This window comes from Pseudonaja textilis, chromosome 2, assembly GCF_049901715.1.
Source record: "Pseudonaja textilis isolate UNSWEBS1 chromosome 2, rPseTex1.2, whole genome shotgun sequence".
In the NCBI taxonomy this organism is placed as follows: domain Eukaryota; kingdom Metazoa; phylum Chordata; class Lepidosauria; order Squamata; family Elapidae; genus Pseudonaja; species Pseudonaja textilis.
In genome coordinates, this window is record NC_141991.1 from 13,116,287 (window position 1) to 13,137,261 (window position 20,975).

Below are 20,975 nucleotides of genomic sequence, written 5' to 3' on the forward strand. Positions count from 1 at the left end.
CCAGGGTTCATGAATTCCGTGTGCTGATTTGATGCTTCAAGATACAACAATGGAGACTACTTTTACTGCACATTTAAAGGGTAATTCTTAACCCTCTTAATGCCCCGTTTTGTTGCCAAGAACAAAAAATTCTTTGGAGGTGAGAAAAACAAAGGTATGTACCAATTTTACAGTTGATTTCACCGGGATGTATCCAGATAGCATCTTAATCTGGACAATTGCCATGTTGGAAACCACACGTTGGCCGGTGTAACTGGGAAACCAAGAAAAGAAAGAAGCCATGTCACATTCTTTTGAAGGAAAAGTACACACCTTAAGAGCAAGATACTGTGGGTTCATAAAGGTTTGGGTGTGTCCTCAGCTCCTCCATCCAGTGGTGGGATTGAAAATTTTTTTACTACCAGTTCTGTAGGTGTTGCTTGGTGGGTGTGGCAGGGGAAGGATACTGTAAAATCTCCATTCCCATCCCACCCCACTAACCTGCTCAAAATTTCCATTACCGGTTCTCCAGAACCGGTCAGAACTGCTGAATACCACCTCTCCCTCCATCCCAAGCTGCCATTTAATGGAACTTCTGGTGTGCAGAACACTGATTTTTCAGAAGGTGGAGGAGCCAAGTTGTGGCCCTTGAACCCTTAGAAGTTGCCCATTCCTGACCCATACTGCCTAGATAGCCAGAAGAGGTTCTCTTTCTCCCTCACAGATGCCTACATGCTCAATGTTGACCCATTACCTGATGTTGAAAGCAATGTCAAAGGTCTGGTGGGCTTTAGGTCCAGTGCAATTTTGGGGAACTGTCTGCACAATCAACTTGAATGGTGACTCTTCCTGGGGTGGTTGGATGTTGTACCTCAAGCTGGTCTGAAAAGGAAGCAACACACTCGTGTCTTATCTTTGAATAGCTCCTGTGAGTGAGATCCATGGATAAGATGTGAATGCAGAAGGGCCCCTAGAGTGGGAGAACCCATCATTTCACAGAGGCAGGGAACAGAGTCCAGAGTCAACCTACAGTAAGCACCACTGGAATTTTTTAAGCCTCTAAATTGGGTCGCCCAGAGACAGATGTTCTTTACTCTCAAGGGCACCACCGTGATACAGCTTGTGACAAGGGTGGTGCTCACAAGGGTGAAAACAGAGGACTTGGAGATGTCCCATCAAAAGGTTGTGTCTTCAAGCTCCAGTCTTCGGGTAGGATCGTGGGGAACCTGAAGGCTATCAAAGAACATTCACATCAGAGCCATGGTGGCACAGTGGTTAGAATGCAGTATTGCAAGCTAACTCTGCCGAATGCCAGCAGTTCGATTCTCATTGGCTCAAGGTTGACTGAGACTTCCATCCTTCCATGGTCAGTAAAACGAGGACCCAGGGGTAAGAGGCTGACTCTGTAAACTGCTTAGAGAGGGCTGTGAAATGGTATATAAGTCTAAGGGCTATGGCTATTGCTTTATGTCCTTCCAGTCCAAAATCTTCAGTATTGATACATTATTCAGATTATTTATACAGATAGTCCTTGACTTACAACCACCATTGAGCCAACATTTCTGATGCTAAGCAAGACAATTGTTAAAGTGAATTTTGCCCCATTTCATGACCTGTCTCGCCACGGTTACTAAGCGAATCCCTGTGGTTGTTAAGTTAGCAACATGGCCAGTAAATGATTCAAGTTTTCTCCATTGACTTTGCTGGTCAGAAGGTTGCAAAAGGTGACCCTGTGATTTCGGGACACGGCAATGGTAATAAATGTGAGCCAATTGCCAAGCATCCAATTTTTGATCATGTGACCACAGGGATGCTGCAATGTGATGACCTGGGGCATGGCCCAAGGGCAACACAGTCACATAAGTAAGAAAAGTCCCTTTAATACCTCCAACTTTGCCCCCAATGTCTAGTTACCTACAGCTGGAGAAAAAATTCTCCCAAGAACAGTGTTTAAGTGGAGGAAATTCAGTCCAAAAACAAAGTACATATAAATTGTAAATAAAAATCTACACAAACCATGCTGCAGCAATTAACTGGACAGGGCAGGATAAGGAATTGCAGACTTCAAAGGCCAACAAAACACACACAGATGGGAAGGCACCAGGAACCCAGGTAAGACTCGACAATAAAAGATAACTCACAATTTGCTTCCAACAAGTCGCTGTGTGCAATCTCCCTTTTTAAATACTGTGTTCCCAGCTGCAGCTAATGAAGGGAATCAGGGCCCTTCCCTCTGCCATAAGCCATGCAACTCATGTTGCTCCCTTCTCCATTCCTCCTTGCATGCCCTAGGATGAAGAGTGGGTGGGCCTGGGTCTTCCTCCAAATTCCCTCTGCCTTGCTCTACCTCTCTCTCCCCTACTCTGCCCAGCTGGACTTTGCCTTTCCCCAGTTTCTTCCACAGCCACCAGAGCCACATTCCCACTCCCCATCAGCCGCTCCCCCCCCCCCCCCCCTCCCCGTTGGAATCAGATTCCGGCAGTGCAATGATCACAAGGGTGAAAAGCAGTCATAAAGTACATTTTTCAGTGTCGCTGTAATTTAAATGGTCCCTAAATGAATGCTTGTAAGTCAAGGACTGTGATAGATGAACTTTATTCCTGTAAAAGATGGATGCTAAGGATGCTGAGGTAATGCCATTTTTAGCTTCTAGTGTAAGCTGGAATATTAAGCAAGACATTATGTCAACATTCCAGCAAACCTTCACTCCACCAATAACTTCCGAGACAGACATCTCAAAGATTCCTTTTTATTTGGATAGTAAACTGGCACAACTGGGGAATCCCGAATGTGAAAGTTCCAGGCTTCCTTGCAATAAGTAAAAACTACAAATCCATCTCCCGCACCCATCATCGCATTACATAGCCCAATCACCATCTGTCCCAACTTGAGACTTCCCCTCACTTATACGCAAAATGACATGACCTTGAATTAGAAAAAGAATGTTATTATATCTAACTACATATACTCCAAGAAATTCCCACCTCCCATTTTCCCAGGCTCAAATGTGGCAACATGGGAGCATCTGGTCTCAATATGGCTTCCAAAGCTGACACATTATGTAAGAAGTTTGCAATAACAAGTTTGTTTTGTACATTGTGGTTAGACATATTTTGGCAGGTCATTGGATAGCTTGCAGGTCACGCTGTCCAGTTGTCATGCTAAAATTAATCATGCTAGCAATAAGGGTATGCCAAAAGGATAAGAGAGTATGCCGAGAAGGATGAAGATTACTAGAAATAGGTAAACAGATGGGTAAACAGTTACAGGGATAAGAGCCTTTACCCACTCAATAGGTTAGCCAATAGAAAGAGGGGGTGGTAATAGGGCTAGGCTTTTGAACATGTATAAAACTCTCAAGTTTGCCTGTGAAAAATGCCTCCTATTTCCTCCCCAAAGGAGGATTTCAGCCTTTGCAAACACTTTTTAATAAACAAGCTCTGAATTTGCTCATGAGTCTCTTGTCAATTTGATTTATATCACAAGAATCACTTATATATGTCAGGGCTCCGGCATCCACCCCCATTCAGATCATGAGTCTCTAGCCGCATCTCTCAGAGTTAAAGATTTATTAGGAGTGAAACATGCCGGCACTACCTGGGTGTAGCCAACTCTGAGACACATCATTCATTTCACCCTTGACCCTGGTCTTCCCCCTACTTCCTGGATGTATCTTCTCCAATGGGACACATCCATAGCCAAGAGTCATCAATCATGCTCTCCAGTAATAATCTTGCATGCCAGAAGCTTCAGTTGCCTAGAAATTATCTATAAGTATTTAAGGAATGCACTACTTCCCCCACTCCCTTTCTGTTGACAACTCAAAAGACCCGAGAAATATTTTTGAATTGACAATATACCTTTTCAATCTGTCCAAGCAATCTTTACTGGTGATGGAAAGCAATTTTCTTGCTCAGCAGCTGACTCAGGAGACTCACCTGCATAAAAATGCAACCGGTAACCTCAGCCGTGTAGTCCCCTGGCACTGAGGGCAGATCCTGGCACTGGAGCAGCAGAGAGTTGGTGCTGTCTACATGGAATTTTGCCAGGGAAACATCTCCAGAACTCAAGGTCACTTTAGCACCAACTCCATCCTTAGAATAAGTAATTGTCCTGTACTGACAGAGGGCCTGGAGAGCCACCACTGTATCCTGCAAGAGAACGCAAAGATAGGACATCTTTCTTGGATGAGACACCACAGTTGGAATCTTAGGAATTAAGACTCAGCACAACAGGGAAAACATCAGGTCCACCAAGTTGGTACAGGGAGTACTATTAGAGTATCTTCCAAGCATCCCCTGAGAATCTGTGGGGAGACAACGTACCTGCGTAGAAGAGAATCCTCCATTGGGATTCTGTTGGTTGGTCAACCATTTGACAATGGCAGTTGCAATTATTAATTCTTCCTGGGATGGGGACAGTTCTTTGGCCACATAAGCAAGGAGAACATAGGAGGTCATCTCTACCTCAGCAGAGGGTGCTTGGGGGTGATAGTATGGAAGATCGAGGGTCTTCTTTTGCTTCTCAGGTCTCTCCCAGTGGATGGAGCCATCTTCTTCAGAAAGAGAATGAAGAATTTTAGCATTGGGTGGTTCCATTCAGGCAACACCAGAGGCCTCCAACATTGGTCAAGTATCTTTGGCTTCTCAAGGACATTTTGTTCTACTTAACAGAATAACAGAGTGAAGGGACCTTGGAGGTCTTCTAGTCCAACGCCCTTCTCAAGCAGAAGCTCCTATACCATTTCAGACAAATGGCTGTCCAATCTCTTCTTAAAAGCCTCCAGTAATGGACCACTCACCAGCTGCAATGATTGTAAGTGTGAAAAATGGCTATAAGTCCCTTTTTTCACCCCCACTGTAACTTTGAACGGTCACTAAATGAATGGTTGTAAGTCAAGAACTACTTGTATGTGAAATGGATGGCTGTATAAATTGAATGTATAATTTATTATACATTATATATGAGTGGTGGCTAACCTTTTTGGGCTCCTGGGCCAAAAATTGCACGTGCGTATCAGCACCCAGAAGGCAATGTGTGAAACCCCCCCCCGTGCATATGTGCACGATCCCCCCCACTGCCCCCTTACTTGCACTGCACATGCGTGAGCCTCCTAGCTGATTTAGGCCTGTTTAAGGCCTTCTTCAGCCTCCCAGAGGCTCAAGGAAAGCCTCTGCCGCCTTTGAAGGCTGAAAAATGGGCCCATTTCATCACTTCCTGTATTTCCGGAAGTGGTGAAATGGGCCTGTTACTTGGCCTCCAAAGGCTGCAGAGGTTTCCCTTGAGCCTCTGAGAGGCCGCAAAAGGCCTCAAATGGCCAAAAAATCAGCTAGGAGGTGCTTGCATGAGCAATGCATGTAAGTTTGGCTGGGGCTTGCATGCCCACGCAAATGGCTGTGCGTGCCACCTGTGGCATGCATGCCATAAGTGCGCCATCACAGTTATATATGAATGTATAATATTATAAATTGAATGTATAAATTGAAAGAGGAATGTGGTGGCCCAGTGGCTAAGACACTGAGCTTGTCGATCAGAAAGGTCGGCAGTTCAGCGGTTCAAAACCCTAGTGCCGCGTAACGGAGTGAGCTCCCGTTACTTGTCCCAGCTTCTGCCAACCTAACAGTTCAAAAGCATGTAAAAATGCAAGTAGAAAAATAGGGACCCCTTTGGTGGGAAGGGAACAGTGTTCCGTGCACCTTCAACATTTAGTTATGCTGGTAACATGGCCACAGAGACGTCTTTGGACAGTGCTGGCTTTGTAACGGAGATGAGCACCGCCAGCTAGAAACAGAAATGACTAGTACGTATGTGCGAGAGGAACCTTTATCTTTACCTTATCAATTGAATAAATAAGCAGCACAGCATCAGAAGAAGCCAAACTCCACAAACATCCAACAGAGACTGCAAGAGGGCTGACAAAGTTCCATCAAGGATTCTGCATATCACACATGCAACTAGCATCAAGCACCTGCTTCTTACCTTCCTTCACGGCTAGTTTTTGAAGGGCATCCAACATTTCTTGCCTCTTCTCCTCATTCCCTGCCAGAGTAAAGGCGTACGCCATCAGAGCCCGGGTATAAACGTGGATCTCTTCCGCCTGGGCCTCCGTCTCCAAGAAGTGCAAGGCATTTCGTACCAAAACGTGCTGCCATGGGGGAGAAACAGGAGGCAGGCAATTTATGAAAACTAGATGGGTTCACAAAAATTGGTTTGTTTTGGATCCAGATCTTTCTCACTCCCTGCCTGTACTTCAATCAGAATAGAGCTTGAGGGGACCTTGGAGGTCTTTTGCTTGAGTAGGAAACCCTATGTGCGTATTGGTGAACCTATGGCACGCATGCCAGAAGTGGCATGCTGAGCCACTTCTGCTAGCATGCGAGAAATCGCCCGGAAGAGCCTCACTGCACATGTGCATGTGCCACCGCCGCCCAACAGCTGATTGTTGGGTATCTGGTGTGCATGCGCCGGGGGGGTGGGGGATGCATGGGAGACACACGCACATGTGCAGAGATGGGGTGGGATTCTGCCAGTTCAGGCAAACCCCTAGCTCTGAAGATCAGCTGGGAACAAACCAGAGGTGCCGTTCAGCAGGTCCTGACCAGTTCTGGAGAACCGGTAGCGGAAATTTTGCGTAGTTCAGAGAACCGGCAAATTCCACCTCTGACTGATCCTGCCCCCATCTATTCTCTGGCTCGTGAGTCCCAGCTGATCGTCTGGGTCTTCTTTGGTTGCCCTGCACAGGAGAATGGAGCTGGAAAGCAGGTTAGTGGGGTGGGGAGGGACTGGGGATTTTGCAGTATCCTTCCCCTGCCATGCCCACCAAGCCATGCCCACAGAACCGGTAGGAGAAAAAAACCTGAATCCCACCACTGGAACAAACCAGTTCCATGATGTGGGCCCACCCGACTGCCCCTGCACTGTATGACCTTTATCATCCCAGCTGATCAGCATGGAAGTGTGGATTGCTGCTCCTCAGCTGTGTTACTCTCCCGAAATAACAGAGCAGGGAAGGATTTTTATATTGCTGTTTATGTGCGTGCATGCGCATAGCATGCAATCACTAAACTGGTTGTTATATAGGCAGCATCCCATCCCTGGCCAGCTCTAAGCACCCCACAGACCAGATCAGGGCCCCAGGCCTTGAGTTTGACACCCCTGAACTAGAATATAAATGGACAGCAAATTGCATGCCTTACTAACAACTGATGATGTTACATAGTTTGGGTAATGAAACGCCTGCAAGAAAACAAGCAAGCTCAGAGAGCACCAAGGACCCCCTCACATCTTACTTCTGTTCATACGCTTTTCAAGTCTTCCTTTTTATTGTTGGAAGTGTTGTGGTTTGCCAGCAGCTGGTGCAGATGGCAGAGGTATTAGACAGTGAGGACAAAAGGGAACCAGTCGGGGAGGACTTGGATGATGGTCCTGCATCCAATGCAGGGATGGGGCCAGGACCATCTGAGAGTGGGCTGCTGCCTTCGGAGCCTTAGGAGTCTGGCAGTAGCAAAGCAGAGGAACAAGGGGAGCCTGTTCTCAGTGCGCATGTGCACAGAGCTGCTAGAAGGCGAGAGCAGCTGAAGCAAAAGAGCGACTCAGGAGTAAGGCTGGGAGGTGATTGCCTCTCCCATCAGGGATAAAAGGCAGTCCTCAATGATGAAGAGCTTTGCAGAAAGCAAAGCAGTTCAGTAATCTCCGAGTCCTTTGTGAATCTCTGTACTCTGGTTGGTTTTTTCTGGGTTTTTGGGTTGGTTTATGTTAGCCTTAATTAGACTTTTGTTTCTTGGCAGCATTCTACAGCACTGAAAAGCGTGCTCTTATCTGGAGGAACTGTGTCGAATTAGTTTTGTCTAGGAATGCAATTAATTCCCAGCGTCACATTAAAAAAGATTTTATTTTTAAATTCAGTTTGTGTTTTATTAAGTTTGACGAAGGCTGGGTCAGAACAGGAAGCTGCCTAGAGACACATGGTAAATAAATTTAAATTTAAATTTAAATTTAAATTTAAACAACAACAACAACAACAACAGCAATAATAATAATAATAATAATAATAATAATAATAATAATAATAATAATAATAATAATAATAATAATATTGGCCACAAGAGACTAGTGGTTTGCCTGGAACTAACTTAGAGGATGTTTACTTACCGTGAGCGGCAGAGGCATTTCCAGCAAAGCTATGGTGATATAGGCCGTAAGAGAAATCCTGTCATCAACTCCACCCTGGAAGAAGGGAGACAGGCAGATATCAACCTTTCTGCCATCTTTCTAGTCTTCTTTCCAAGATCAGTATCCCATCACGCTCACAGTAAAACAGGATGTGTTCCCCCCCTCCCCAGTCTATGCATAATGTGGATGCTTCATCCAAGAGCAGATATGTCAACATTTCCAACTTCCATCTTCACTGAGCCATGGTAGCGCAGTGGTTAGAATGCGGTACTGCAGGCTGATTCTACCCACTGCCAGGAGTTCGATCCTGACTGGCTCAAGGTTGACTCAGCCTTCCATCCAGTAAAATGGGGACAGAGATTGTTGGGGACAATATGCGGACTCTATAAAACCACTTAGAGAAGACTATAAAGCACTGTGAAGTGGTATACAAGTGTAAGCGCTATTACTACTCATCCCATGTCTCCTTTATCTTTTGCTGAAGCTTGATCTTGTTTTAGGCAGTATAACTCTCCATTTTTGCTTTCTGGAACAGCTCCTACAACTTCCCCAATTACACATAATCAAAACCTTGGTGCTTAAAGAAGAGGCAATAGAGCTAAGTGACTTTTGCTAAGCCATAATGGAGCAGCAAAGGGGTGGAGAATTCTATGCCATCTGCTGCCACCTAGTGGCCATTGGGAATTTGTCAGCCCACATATGACAGCCTGACAGTCTGGGGTAGGAAAGGACCAGCCCACTCATTGCATTAAAAAAAACTCATAAAAAAGAAAACCCTGCTCTATGCAAATGTTGTGTTTTGCACAATCATACTTTCCGGGGTCTCCAAATGTGGCAACTTTAAGACTTGGGGACTTCAACTCCCAGAATTCCCTAGTCAATGTGGCTGGTTGGGCAATTCTGGGAGTTGAAGTCCAGAAGTCTTAAAGTTGCCATGTTTGGGGACCCCTGCTATACAGATCATTAGACTATGCAATATTTTTCTCCATTATGAGAATGTTATCATTTCTAGGTCTTGATTGGCAACCCCAATCTCATCAATAGTTTTTCCAGAAAACTGCCATTTTATTTTTTTTTAATTCTTTTTCCACTCCAGGAGAAGGTGAGAGAGCAATTATCAAAAGGTAATCAGGGCTATATGGATCAGCATGACAGAAAACTGAACAGAATGGAAATAAATTTGGGAAAAGGAGGAAGGAAGGAAGGAAGGAAGGAAGGAAGGAAGGAAGGAAGGAAGGAAGGAAGGAAGGAAGGAAGGAAGGAAGGAAGGAAGGAAAAAGGGGAGGAGGGAGGCATTCCCATGAATTGGACAGCCATATATGTTTCTTTAAAAAATAAAATAGTAAAGTAAAATTAAATTGAAATAAAACCAAACCAAAATCAGACCTATCCATTACCAAAATAAAAAACGGATGGAAACCAGGTCTTCCATCCCAACTGCAAATCCCAGTTCATGCCTCATTTGCACAACTCATAAATTTGAACATTGTTTTCACTAGAGGTAAGGCTTGGGTTTGATGCATTGTAATCTCTAGAATTCTTCCACAATGGCTTCCTTACCTTTTCTACAAGAAAAGCACTTGTTAAAAATTCCCAGATTATTGTTTGTTCATTTAAGAGTTTCTGGTCTGAAAGAAGTTTGACACTGACCTTACTTCCACCAAAACCATATTCAAAGCTATCATCTAACAAATATCCCCCCCTCCCCCCTCTGTACCTTCAGTGCGTTGTTCAGCAGAGACCCTATTTTTTGGAACGAACCATCTTCCAGCTGCCTGAGAGTCAGAAAAATCTGAGCATCAATTATGTGTTTTTGGTCCAGGAAGATGAAGGCCGCCGCCTGAGTGAAACTCTTCAGCACAAAAGCAGTCAACCTACAAGATAACCCAGAATATAGGAGAGATTTCATTTTTCCTTGTATCAGGTTTTTCTAGTGTGACATCTTCTTCAGGAGGGGGCCTTCTTGGTGCACAAAGAATTGTTTCTTGCACATAGAATAAGGAAAATGATTCCTGGGGGAGCATCTTGGAAGATCTGACCACTTACTGAACCAACTGAATTTCCGAGACAGATCTTTTTCATGAGCCTTAGCAATGGCCTCTCTTGCCTCAAATTACTTGTGATGATCCAGGGCATGGCACAAAAGCAACAAAGTCACCAAATAGGTAAAGTCCCTTTAATACCTCCAACTTGACCCCCAATGTCCAGTTATCATCAGCTGGAGAAAAAAGAATTCTCCCAAGAATAGTTTTTAAAGGGAAGAAATTCAGTCTGAACCCAAAGTACATATAAATTATAAATAAAAACCAACACAAACCACGCTGCACCAATTAACGAGACAGGGCAGGATAAGGAATTGCAGACTTCAAAAGATAATGAAACACACACAGTTGGGACGATGCCAGAACTCAGATAAGACTTGACAAAGATAATTCACACGCTTTGCTTCCAGCAAGGTGTTGTGTGCAAATGCCCTTTTAAAATCCTGTTTTCCCAGCTGCGGCTAATGAAGGGAATCAGGGCCCTTTTCTCCCCCATAGTCCACATAATTCACATTGCTCCCTTATCCATTCCTCCCTGCATGACCTAGGATGAAGAGTGGGTGGGTCTGGGTTTTCCTCTGAATGTCCAGCCGGACTGTGCCCTTCCCCAGTTTCCTCCACAGACACTGGAGCCACTCCCTGTCAGCTATTCCACCTCTGCCACAGAATCAGATTCCAACAGGGGCATGACATTACTGAGGGCAGGACAAGAAGCAATGGGTGGAAACTAATCAAGGACAGAAGCAATCTAGAACTAAGGATAAATTTCCTGATGGTTAGAACAATTAATCAGTGGAACAACTTGTCTCCAGAAGTTGTGGATGTTCCAACACCGGAAGTTTTTGAAATGGATAACCATTTGTCTGAAGTGGTGTAGGGTATCCTGCCTAAGCAGAGGGTTGGACTAGAAGACCTCCAAGGTCCTTTCCAATTCTGTTATTCTATTCTATTTTACTGTAACGGGGTGAGATCAATGATCCTTCAATCCTTTGGGGTGGGAGGTTTCCTTGGACTGGTTCCCTGACTGACACACCTTAAAACAATTATAATCAAGCTTTAAAAAATGCATATACCTGTTCCCACCTGAAAATCCTCCTCGGTCACACAGAAGGGTAATATGGCTTCAACTCATTTTGAAAAGTCATCTTCCTCCCCACACACAAATATTAATGGGGTCTTTGAGCAGTAAGCAAATACACACCCCTGCACTGTTGATTAGCAGAATCCCTTTTTATTTGTGTGTATAGATAGTCCTCAATTCACAACAGTTCATTTACAACACAGGAGCAGGGGTGGGATTCTACCAGTTCGCACCTATTCGCTAGAACCGGTTGTTAACATTCTAAGCAATTCAGAGAACCAATTGTTAGAAGAAATTACTGGCCTAATCCTGTAAGGAAGGCAGGAAGGAAACATTCTGGTGTTGCTTACAGAAACTGCCTCTCCATTAACCCTTATTATGTTCTTGGCAGGACTAGACTTCCTGTCTCAGGAATGTCTCTGGAGATTTTTTTCCTCCTTTGCTGGCACTTTGCTTGTGTGGAGTGACCATTCAAAGTTACAATGGCAAAAAAAGTCACTGAAAAAAGTGACTTATGACCATTTTTCACACTTAAGATTGTTGCAGCATCCCCATAGTCATGAGAGGCCAGGTGAGGAGATGCGTGCCTCGATGTGAGTGATATTGAGTTGGCCACACCCAGCCAATAACATGCCCACCAAGCCATGCCCACCAACTTAGCCATGCCCACAGAACCAGTTGTTAAAAAATTTGAATCCCACCCCTGGACAGCAGGTTGTAAAACTTGCCTCATGGTGTAACTGGAATAATCTGGAACTGAACACACTCAAAACCGTAAAAATGGTAGTAGTAGAACAAAACCTCCCATAATACCACCTCTTACAATACTAGACAACACAGTATCAGCAGCAGAGACCTTCAAATTTCTAGGTTTCATTATAAAATGGACACCTGACATCAAAAACGTCAGAGGATAATTAGGACTGCAGAAAAAACAATTACTACCAACCTGCCTTCAATCGAGGATCTGTATACTGCATGAGTCAAAAAGAGGGCTGTGAAAATATTTACAGACCCCTCACATCCTGGACACAAACTGTTTCAACTCCTTCCCTCAAATCAATGCTATAGAGCACTGCACACCAGAACAACTAGACACAAGGACAGTTTTTTCCCAAACGCCATCACTCTGCTAAACAAATAATTCCCTGAATACTGTCCAACTATTTACAAAGTCTGCACTACTATTACTATTAATCTTCTCATCATTCCTTATCGCCCACCCCCTCCCACCCCCTCCCTGTCTGACTGTAATTTTGTCGCTTGGATCCTTATGATTTATATTGACTCTTTCCTAGTAGGATTTGATTGCTTATTCTACCCTGTGACTATTATTATTGTACCTTATGATTCTTGACTCTTGACGAATGTATCTTTTCTTTTGTGTACAGTGAGAGCATTTACACCAAGACAAATTCCTTGTGTGTCCACTCACACTTGGCCAATAAAGAATTCTATTCTATTCTATTCTATTCTATTCTATTCTATTCTATTCTATTCTATTCTATTCTATTCTATTCTATTCTATTCTATTCTATTCTATTCTACTCTACTCTACTCTACTCTACTTAGGTGGTGGGCATGGCTTGGTGGTCATGTGACTGGGTGAACATGGCTTGGTGGTCATGTTATTGGCTGGGTGTGGTCAACTCAATATCACTCACATCGAGGCACGCATCTCCTCGCCTAGCCTCTCATGACTGTGGGATGCTGCAATAGTCATAAGTGTGAAAAATGGTCATAAGTCACTTTTTTCAGTGCCATTGTAACTTTGAATGGTCACTCCACACAAGCAAAGTACCAGCAAAGGAGGGAAAGAAAACTCCAGAGAGGTTCCTGAGGCAGGAAGTCTAGTCCTGCCAAGAATGTAATAAGGGTTAATGGAGAGGCAGTTTCTGTAAGCAACACCAGAAAGTTTCCTTCCTGCCTTCCTTACAGGATTAAATCAGTAATTTCTTCTAACAACTGGTTCTCTGAACTGCTTAGAATGTTAACAACTGGTTCTAGCGAATAGGTGTGAACTGGTAGAATCCTATCCCTGGAACAGGCTCCCTGGGGTCCTCTGCTTCGCTGCTGCCAGACTCTGAAAGCTCCAAAAGCAGCACCCCACACTCAAATGGTCCTGGCCCCATCCCTGCATCGGACGCAGGACCCTCATATGAGTCCTCTCTAAACTCCCTGACTGGTCCCCATTCTTCCCCACTGTCCGATTCCACTGCCGTCTGCACCAGCTGATGGGGAACCACAACAATGGGGAACCTGGTGGGAAATCACAAATCACAATCATGTGATTGTGCACTTAATCTCAGTGTTTTATCTGTTTAACAACCGCAACAGTCAACCAAGTCCACAAGGTCAGGTGATGATTATTTTTTGCTTAATTACCACATTAGTGGATGATGGAGTTGCTGGTCCCAATTACATTTACTCGGATTACTTGTATGGAGGCTTATTTGACCATTACCTTATTTCACCGTGTGTTTTTCTAACTTCCTACTTTAGCTCTCAGCCTTCTGATTATGTGGTGGTCGCCTATGCCAAGTGCTACCAACGTTCAACACATTGCTGTTAGTGGGAAGGAGAGAGGAACAGCTACGTTGAGCATTATTTTTTCCATAGAACAAAGAAAACTCACCAAGTATTTCCTATCATTGAACCCCTTTCTCCAAAGGTGCTGTAGGAACCATCATTATGCTTGTAGTTTAGTTGCCTCTGATAGCCTGAAGCAGAAAATGAACATGAGTGGTTAGTAGAGTGGCCTGCAAGAAAACCCCTTCCAAATCCAATTCAATGAGTCTGCTCTACTTTCTCTGTCCATTTGATTCCAAAATGGAATTAAACCAGATAGGTGTCAACTCGTAAAGCATTCCTATGCCTGTTTCCAAGTTGCTATAGGAAGGAGAGTAGTGGGGAAATCCTAAAGGTGCAGTATGGCAAATAAAAACCAGAAACACATTCCACGCTTAAAAAATTGTAGCCTAGGTTACTGGATCTTCTGCCTGTGAAAATCCTTGAAATCAGCCCATGAACATGTTGGAGAATCTGATTTATGACACACCCGGGGTGGGTGGGGAGAAACAGGGTTATAAGTGACAATAAATTACGTGTGTCAGAGTTGGCTTCATATGGGTTAGTGCCAAACATGTTGCTCCTAATAAATCTTCTGGATTCTTTTGAAGCTTGGCTCAAGGGTCGTGATTTAATTAGGGCAATCTTCAGAACCCTGACATTAGGGCTGACTGATGGACAGAGCCCCATAAAATACAAGTTGAGCATTAGCTGTTGTGCTTGGCTACAGCTTCTTTCCCAACAAACAGCACTTTCCTATGAGATTGTACAACTTTCAGAGGATCTGGGGGATGCATTCCTTTCCAACTGGCTCCATTTTCCCTTATATTTCCAATTTCTCCCTGGCATTTCTCAGCTACTCCAGGATGAAACAAAGGAAAACTATTTGATTGCTCCTTTCTGCAGCGTTCCTGCTCTCTTCTTTCCAACAGTGGAAGGATTCCACAACTGACTCAGCCAATCAAATCTGACCTAATGTACAACCTCCTTAATCAATAAAGATAAAGGTTCCCCTGCCCAGCCATGTCTGACTGTAGGGGGTGGTGCTGATCTCTCTTTCCTAGCCAAAAGATCCAGCTGTCAAACTCAAAGCATGCGGCGGTGCAATGGTTAGAATGCAGTATTGTAAGCTATTTCTGTTGATTACTGGCTTCCAGCAGTTTGGCAGTTCAATTCTCATCAGGCTCAAGATTGACTCAGCCTTTCATCTTTCCAAGGTGGGTAAAATGAGGACCCAGATTGTTGGGGGCAATAAGATGACTCTGTAGACTGCTTAGAGAGGGCTGCAAAACACTGTGAAGCGATATATAAGTCTAAGTGCTATTGCTATTGTTATTATGCTGTTGCAACCATTATTGCTTCTTGACTTGCCAACAAACAAGCAAGAAGGATGGGTGAGAAAAAATGCAGACTCCAGACTTCAAATAGGAGAGGCATGAGACTCAAGGACTCACCTGCAGGTGTTAGCCAAACGCAAAGACTCTTTCTCATTACAATACAAAAACACTCAATTAGACAATGTGACCTGCACAGATATGGGGGAGGGGGAATTTCATATTGAACTATGTGGGTTTGTGCAGGAACTAGATAGAGCTGGTTTTGCCTTCAATGGTGCCAAAATGATGTACTCAATAAAGTTTTGCACAGAGACATTGGCAGGTCTGGAGTGTGCTTACTTTGGTTGGGATCATCAGTTGGGATGTTAAACCCTCATTGTCTGAAGATACTTCCATGGTCATGTGACCAGCATGGCTGTATGCTGAGGTGCACCAAATGCTGTTACCTTCCCACTGAAGTGCTGCCTATTTATCTACTCACAGTTGCATGCTTTCAAATTGATAAGTCAGCAGGATCTGGAGTAGAAATGGGAGCTCATCCCATCACATACACGTACTTGGGTCTCAAATTACCAGTCTTCCAATCCCAGAGGCTTAACCAGAGATGGGGTGCAAATATTTTTACTACCGGTTTTGTGGGCATAGCTAGGTGGGAGTGGCTAGGTGGGCATGGCCATGTGGCTGAGTGGGCGTGGCTTCTTTTTTTTGCAGCAACCCCGCCCCCTGCGCTCTGTTTTTTTTTTTGCCTCCTGGGCCTTAGGGAAGCCTCCTGGGTGAAGCAGTGAGGGGGATCCCGGCACAGCTGATCGTCGGCACAGCTGATCGTTGGGAGAGAAACTGGTAGCTGTTTTTTTACTACTGGTTCAACCGAACAGTAGCATTTTTTACTACCGGTCCGTGTGAACCGGGACGAACCGGTAGAATACCACCACTGGGCTTAACTACAAGGCCACTGCGCCCCTTCCTTAATCAATACCAGTGGCCAATCTGTAGATCAAGTCTTTGAAAGTTCCTAACATCACTAATAAAACAAAGAGGGGAAAATTCATGTGAAGCTGCCCTGGGATGCTTCTCACCTGCCACTAAATATCCGATGGCCTTGGATTTGATCTCCTCTGTCAGTTGTCCAGTCTTATTGAGATAGTTCAGGATGTAGATATTGGGGGCAAAGAGAGCCATATTCTGCTCCCCACAGCCATAGGGCATCTTGAGAAGCTGATGGATGTTCTTTATCGCTCCCCCTAGAATGTCTCCTGCAATAGAGAAAGAGGTGGATGGAAAATAGGGGCCATTAGAAGATTTTGGAATGGGTGTGTTGCAGATTGGGAAGCTCAAGTCCAGAACCTCTAAAGAAGAGACAGGATAATTCTGGAAGAAAATGACAGTGTAAAGCGGTAGGAGAATAGACATTTAGGAGGATGCCTCTGTGTGTTGTTTCTGGCCATTCCCAAGGCAGAAACAGTTTAAATGACACCGCTGACATTGCTTGTGGAGAGTTGGGAAAAGACATCTAAGCCTGACCTTGTGTGAGCTTGTGTTGCTCACCTCTAAATTACCAAAATGGAGACTTCCAGATAGAATGGTTCTAAGGGGATCAAGCCAAGAACTATCCAGTCAGCAATTTGTCCAACAGTGGCCAAAGAAGCAGAGTATGATAACCTCTGTCTTTTTAATCAGCAATGTTTCCCTCTGTAGAATAACAGAAGAGTTGGAAGGAACCTTGGAGGTCTCCTAGTCCAACCCCCTGCTCAAGCAGGAGACCCTATACCATTTCAGACAGGTGGCTGTCCAATCTCGTCTTAAAAATCCCCAGTGATGAAGCACCCACCATCTCAGGAGGCAAACCATCCCATTGGTAAAACTACAAAGAAGGTTCCGCTTTGACTTCAGGAGAACTTCCTTGCTTTATCAGCTACTAGCTAGCGGAACAGGCTGCCATATGAAGTGGCAAGTTCTCCTTCCGCGGGGAAGGTTTTCAGACGGACACTGTCAGAAATGCTGAACGGCAACCTGCACTGAGTTGCAATAAAGGATCTCTAAAATCACTTTTTGATTTTATGATTTAATAAGGCAGGTGAGGAAGAAGAGGTAGAAGGACAACTTCTGGAACACAAAAAGTAGACTAGAGGAAAAAATGAAGGGAAGGGGGTTTGAAGAGCTAGGAGGAAGGTTCCTATTACTTACCAAGCACACAAAAAGTTGCCCTGGCAGAGCCTTCCACGACATTTTCTGGCACCTTCAAAGAAAGAGGTGCTGACTGTACATCTCCTGGAAGAAAACAGAACTTAGATGGTGCCAGCTGCCCTACAGGGTTTTAATCTCAGTTGGAGTATCCAGAACAAAAGGAGATCAAATCCTACAATGATGTTACACTTAAGATACTCCAGGGTCTAAAAAAAAAAATCTCAAACCCTCTAAACCCCCTAATTTAAAAGTGGATTTTCCATTACTATGTCCTTTGATTTTAATCTTAAATGTTTCCTCCTGCTGTCAAATACATCAAATTTTGGGTGTGTTCTACAAATGCTTCCCCATCCCATAGCAAATTCCTTAGAATGCAGAATAACAGAATTGGAAGGGACCGTGGAAGTTTTCCAAATCCACTGTTCCCCAATCTTTCTGGTTTGGAGGATTTGGGGGAGGGGGGGAGGAGGGAGGATGATTCCGTGTGAGCAGTGAGTGAGTGTGCACATGCACAAATCCATTTCCACAAGCAGTGGGCATCTGTGCCCACAGCTCACACAAATGGAGCTGTGCACACGCACACGTTTGGCTGCCGCTTCTGCAGCCCAATTCCAAATGGGACATGGTTGGGGACTCCTGTTCAAGTTCAACTTCCTGTTCAAGCAGGAGACCCTATGGTCATGATGGTAAACCTATGGTACGCATGCCACAGGTGGTACACAGAGCCATTTGTGCCGGCATGTGAGCTGCAGGCAAAGTTACCTCACTGCACACGTGCGTGCCTCACAGCTGAGTTTTGGCCAGTTTGAGGCCTTTTTTCGCCTCCCAAAGGCTTGAGGAAGGCTTCTGCAGGCTTTGCAGGCCAAAAATTAGCCCCGTTTCATCACTTCCTGTTTTTCTGAAAATACAGGAAGTGACGAAATGGGGCTAGTTTTCGGCCTGCAAAGCTTGCAGAAGCCTTCCTCAAGCCTTTGGGAGGCTGAAAAATACCTCAAACTGGCCAAAAATCAGCTGTGAAGAGCAGTGCAGGTAAGGGGGCAGCAGGAGGTGGGCGGGTGGATTGCACGTGCATGTCTAGCGGGTGTGGGGGGGACTTGCATTACCTTCTAGGTGCTGGCATGCAAGCGTGAGTGTGCAAGCACGCACATAATTTTTGGTACAGGAGCCCAAAAAGGTTAGCCACCACTGCCCTATGCCATTCTGGAGAAATGGCTGTCTGAGCTTTTCTTAAAAAACCTCCAGTGATGGAGCACTGAAGGCAAATTGTTTTGCCAGTTAATTTTTCTCACTTTTTAGATTCTAGCTAGGAAAGCAAGTTTCTTTAAGCATTTAACTGTTAAGTATTTAACAAATATTAACTATTTGTAAGGTTTACATCTTGCTTAAAGAAACGTTAAAATTCCTCCACGTTACCAGAAAGGGGGCTAAAGGGGGCTCTAAAGCAAATCATCCTCATCCATTTAATGCTGTGATGCAGAAGAAGCACCATGAAGAAGCAGCCATACCGTGTGAACAGAGAAGAGAGTTGAAGACCACCTCTTTCTCGATCCCTTCAGGCTTCACCAGACAGACAGAAAAGGAGAAAAAAGGGAAAGTTAGGCATGAGTACTAGAAACTCTAAAAAAATCCAAAAAAAAAAAGCTGCAGAAATACATGCAAAGGACAACAAAGGGAGGTGAAGAGAAATTAGAATTTAGACAACCTAATAATCAATTATGGTAGTTTGCCAATGACTGTGATTTCTCCGTATCAGGAACACAGGAGGACCTTCTAAGCAAATACAGATAATATTTCTTGAACTTCTCTTATAGTGAATGGAGCACAGACCCAAAAATAATTAAAGGAGTATCTGACTTGACTACCAAATGCCTCCTGTCAGTCTATATATATTGCCAAACAGCAAGATCACAACTCACCAGCTCAAATCCCCCAGCAACTAAGACTAACCTGAGCACAACCAAGCCCCCACCTGAACAGAACACGCCTCCAACCAATCAGAACACGGCTAACCCCCCAACCAATCAGAACACAGCCAAACTCCCTACCAATGAGAACACCCCCCCACCCAATCAGAACACAGCCAAGCCCCCACCCAATCAAGTCCCACCCCCACTGGCAGTTAAAAGGAGGAAGCAGCTGCAATCTCACATTACTCTGAGAAGCACAGAGCCGGAGACAGAAGCCTGAAGATGATGAATGAGACTTCATCGAAAGCGTTGCCTAGATACTTGAATCTTACGCGGAGAAAACCCGAACAACCAAAGATCCACATATATATATATATATATATATATATATATATATATATATATATATATATATATATATATATATATAACACACACACACACACACACACACACACACACACACACACACACACATTCTCATTTTACCAACCTCTGGGTAAAACTTCAGCCTGGGGAAATAGGCAGACATTGTAAACTGCTTAAAGATGGCTTTAAGGCACGAAGAAGCAGTATATGTCTAAGTGCAATTGCTATAGATTAAGTTATTAAAAAGAGAGGGAATAGCTTCATGTTGTTTTCAGTGTTTCTTCTTTATTTCCATCTCTTTCCATGGACTGAGAGCTAAGCAATGAAGGAATCACAGCTGATGAAATCTGGGTAAGTTATGTAACAATCTAGGGCAGGGGTGTCAAACTCGTGGCCCATGGCCCGGGTGCTTCACATGCTAGCCCCACCTCTGCCCAGTTTAGCGAAGGGGGAAAAAAGTCCCAACGAGTCACATGATGCCGCTGTGATGCTGCAAGTTTGACACCCCTGATCTAGGGACTGGCAGGCTAGAGGTGCTATTGATTTGATTTTTTATTCTGTAGACTAGTGTTTCTCAACTTTACATTGTGGGTGTCAACTCAAAACATTTTCTATGCCCGTTTTATAGTTGCCAACAGAAAAGGGGTGGGGGGGGGAGAAAGAAGTTTGAAAAAACAGTGCAGCAGTTTGGAAGCAAAAGTGCATTCCATGCATACCTTGCAAAGATTATACTAACCCACTGGAGTTTCTGCTGCGCAAAACTCCAATTGGAGAACATGATTGATAACTCTTGGCTATGGACGTGTTTCGTTGGAGAATATGAATTATGATATACCCAGAAGGGTGGGGAAAAACCAGGGTCAAGGGTGACAGTGAATTACGTGTCTCAGAATTGGCTACATCCGGATCATGCCAATATGTTGCTCCTAATGAATTCTTTGAAGCTTTTTGAAGTTTGTCTCAAGGCTCATGATTTAATTAGGGTGATTGCTGGAATCCTGAAAGTGGAGACTTCAACTCCCAGAATTCCCCAGCCAGCCTTGCTACACCGCATGGTGGCTGAGGAATTCTGGGAAGGTTCACCCATCTTAAAGTTGCCAAGATTGAGAAACACTAAGTAAATTCATTATTGTTAGGGGTTGGGATGAAACAGAGAGTGATAACTCTAGGAAAGTGGAGCTTATTGAATGGAAAGATGGACTGGTGACCCAAATCAATTTTCAGGAATAGACCTGCTAAAAATTGACTTAATGCATTTTAAAAGAAGAATATTGCTGTTGTGCACTTTTGGCATGTTCTTCACCACATCCGGTCCATGAATAAACCATCCCACATA

The 20,975-nt window shown here is 44.3% G+C and overlaps 1 protein-coding gene across 1 annotated transcript in view; it reads right to left on the reverse strand.

Annotated features, from left to right (window-relative positions):
* Positions 1-20,975, reverse strand: part of LOC113451610 (alpha-2-macroglobulin-like) — an 83,413-nt gene that overhangs the window by 5,898 nt on the left and 56,540 nt on the right. The window contains exons 22-32 of the mRNA XM_026722989.2: positions 18,869-18,920; positions 17,364-17,447; positions 16,256-16,432; positions 13,910-13,994; positions 9,869-10,025; positions 8,131-8,205; positions 5,959-6,124; positions 4,305-4,534; positions 3,918-4,130; positions 734-861; positions 163-253 (exon numbers count right to left, since the gene is read on the reverse strand). Coding sequence (XP_026578774.2) covers positions 163-253; positions 734-861; positions 3,918-4,130; positions 4,305-4,534; positions 5,959-6,124; positions 8,131-8,205; positions 9,869-10,025; positions 13,910-13,994; positions 16,256-16,432; positions 17,364-17,447; positions 18,869-18,920 — 1,458 coding nt within the window. The remainder of the gene's footprint in view (positions 1-162; positions 254-733; positions 862-3,917; positions 4,131-4,304; positions 4,535-5,958; positions 6,125-8,130; positions 8,206-9,868; positions 10,026-13,909; positions 13,995-16,255; positions 16,433-17,363; positions 17,448-18,868; positions 18,921-20,975) is intronic.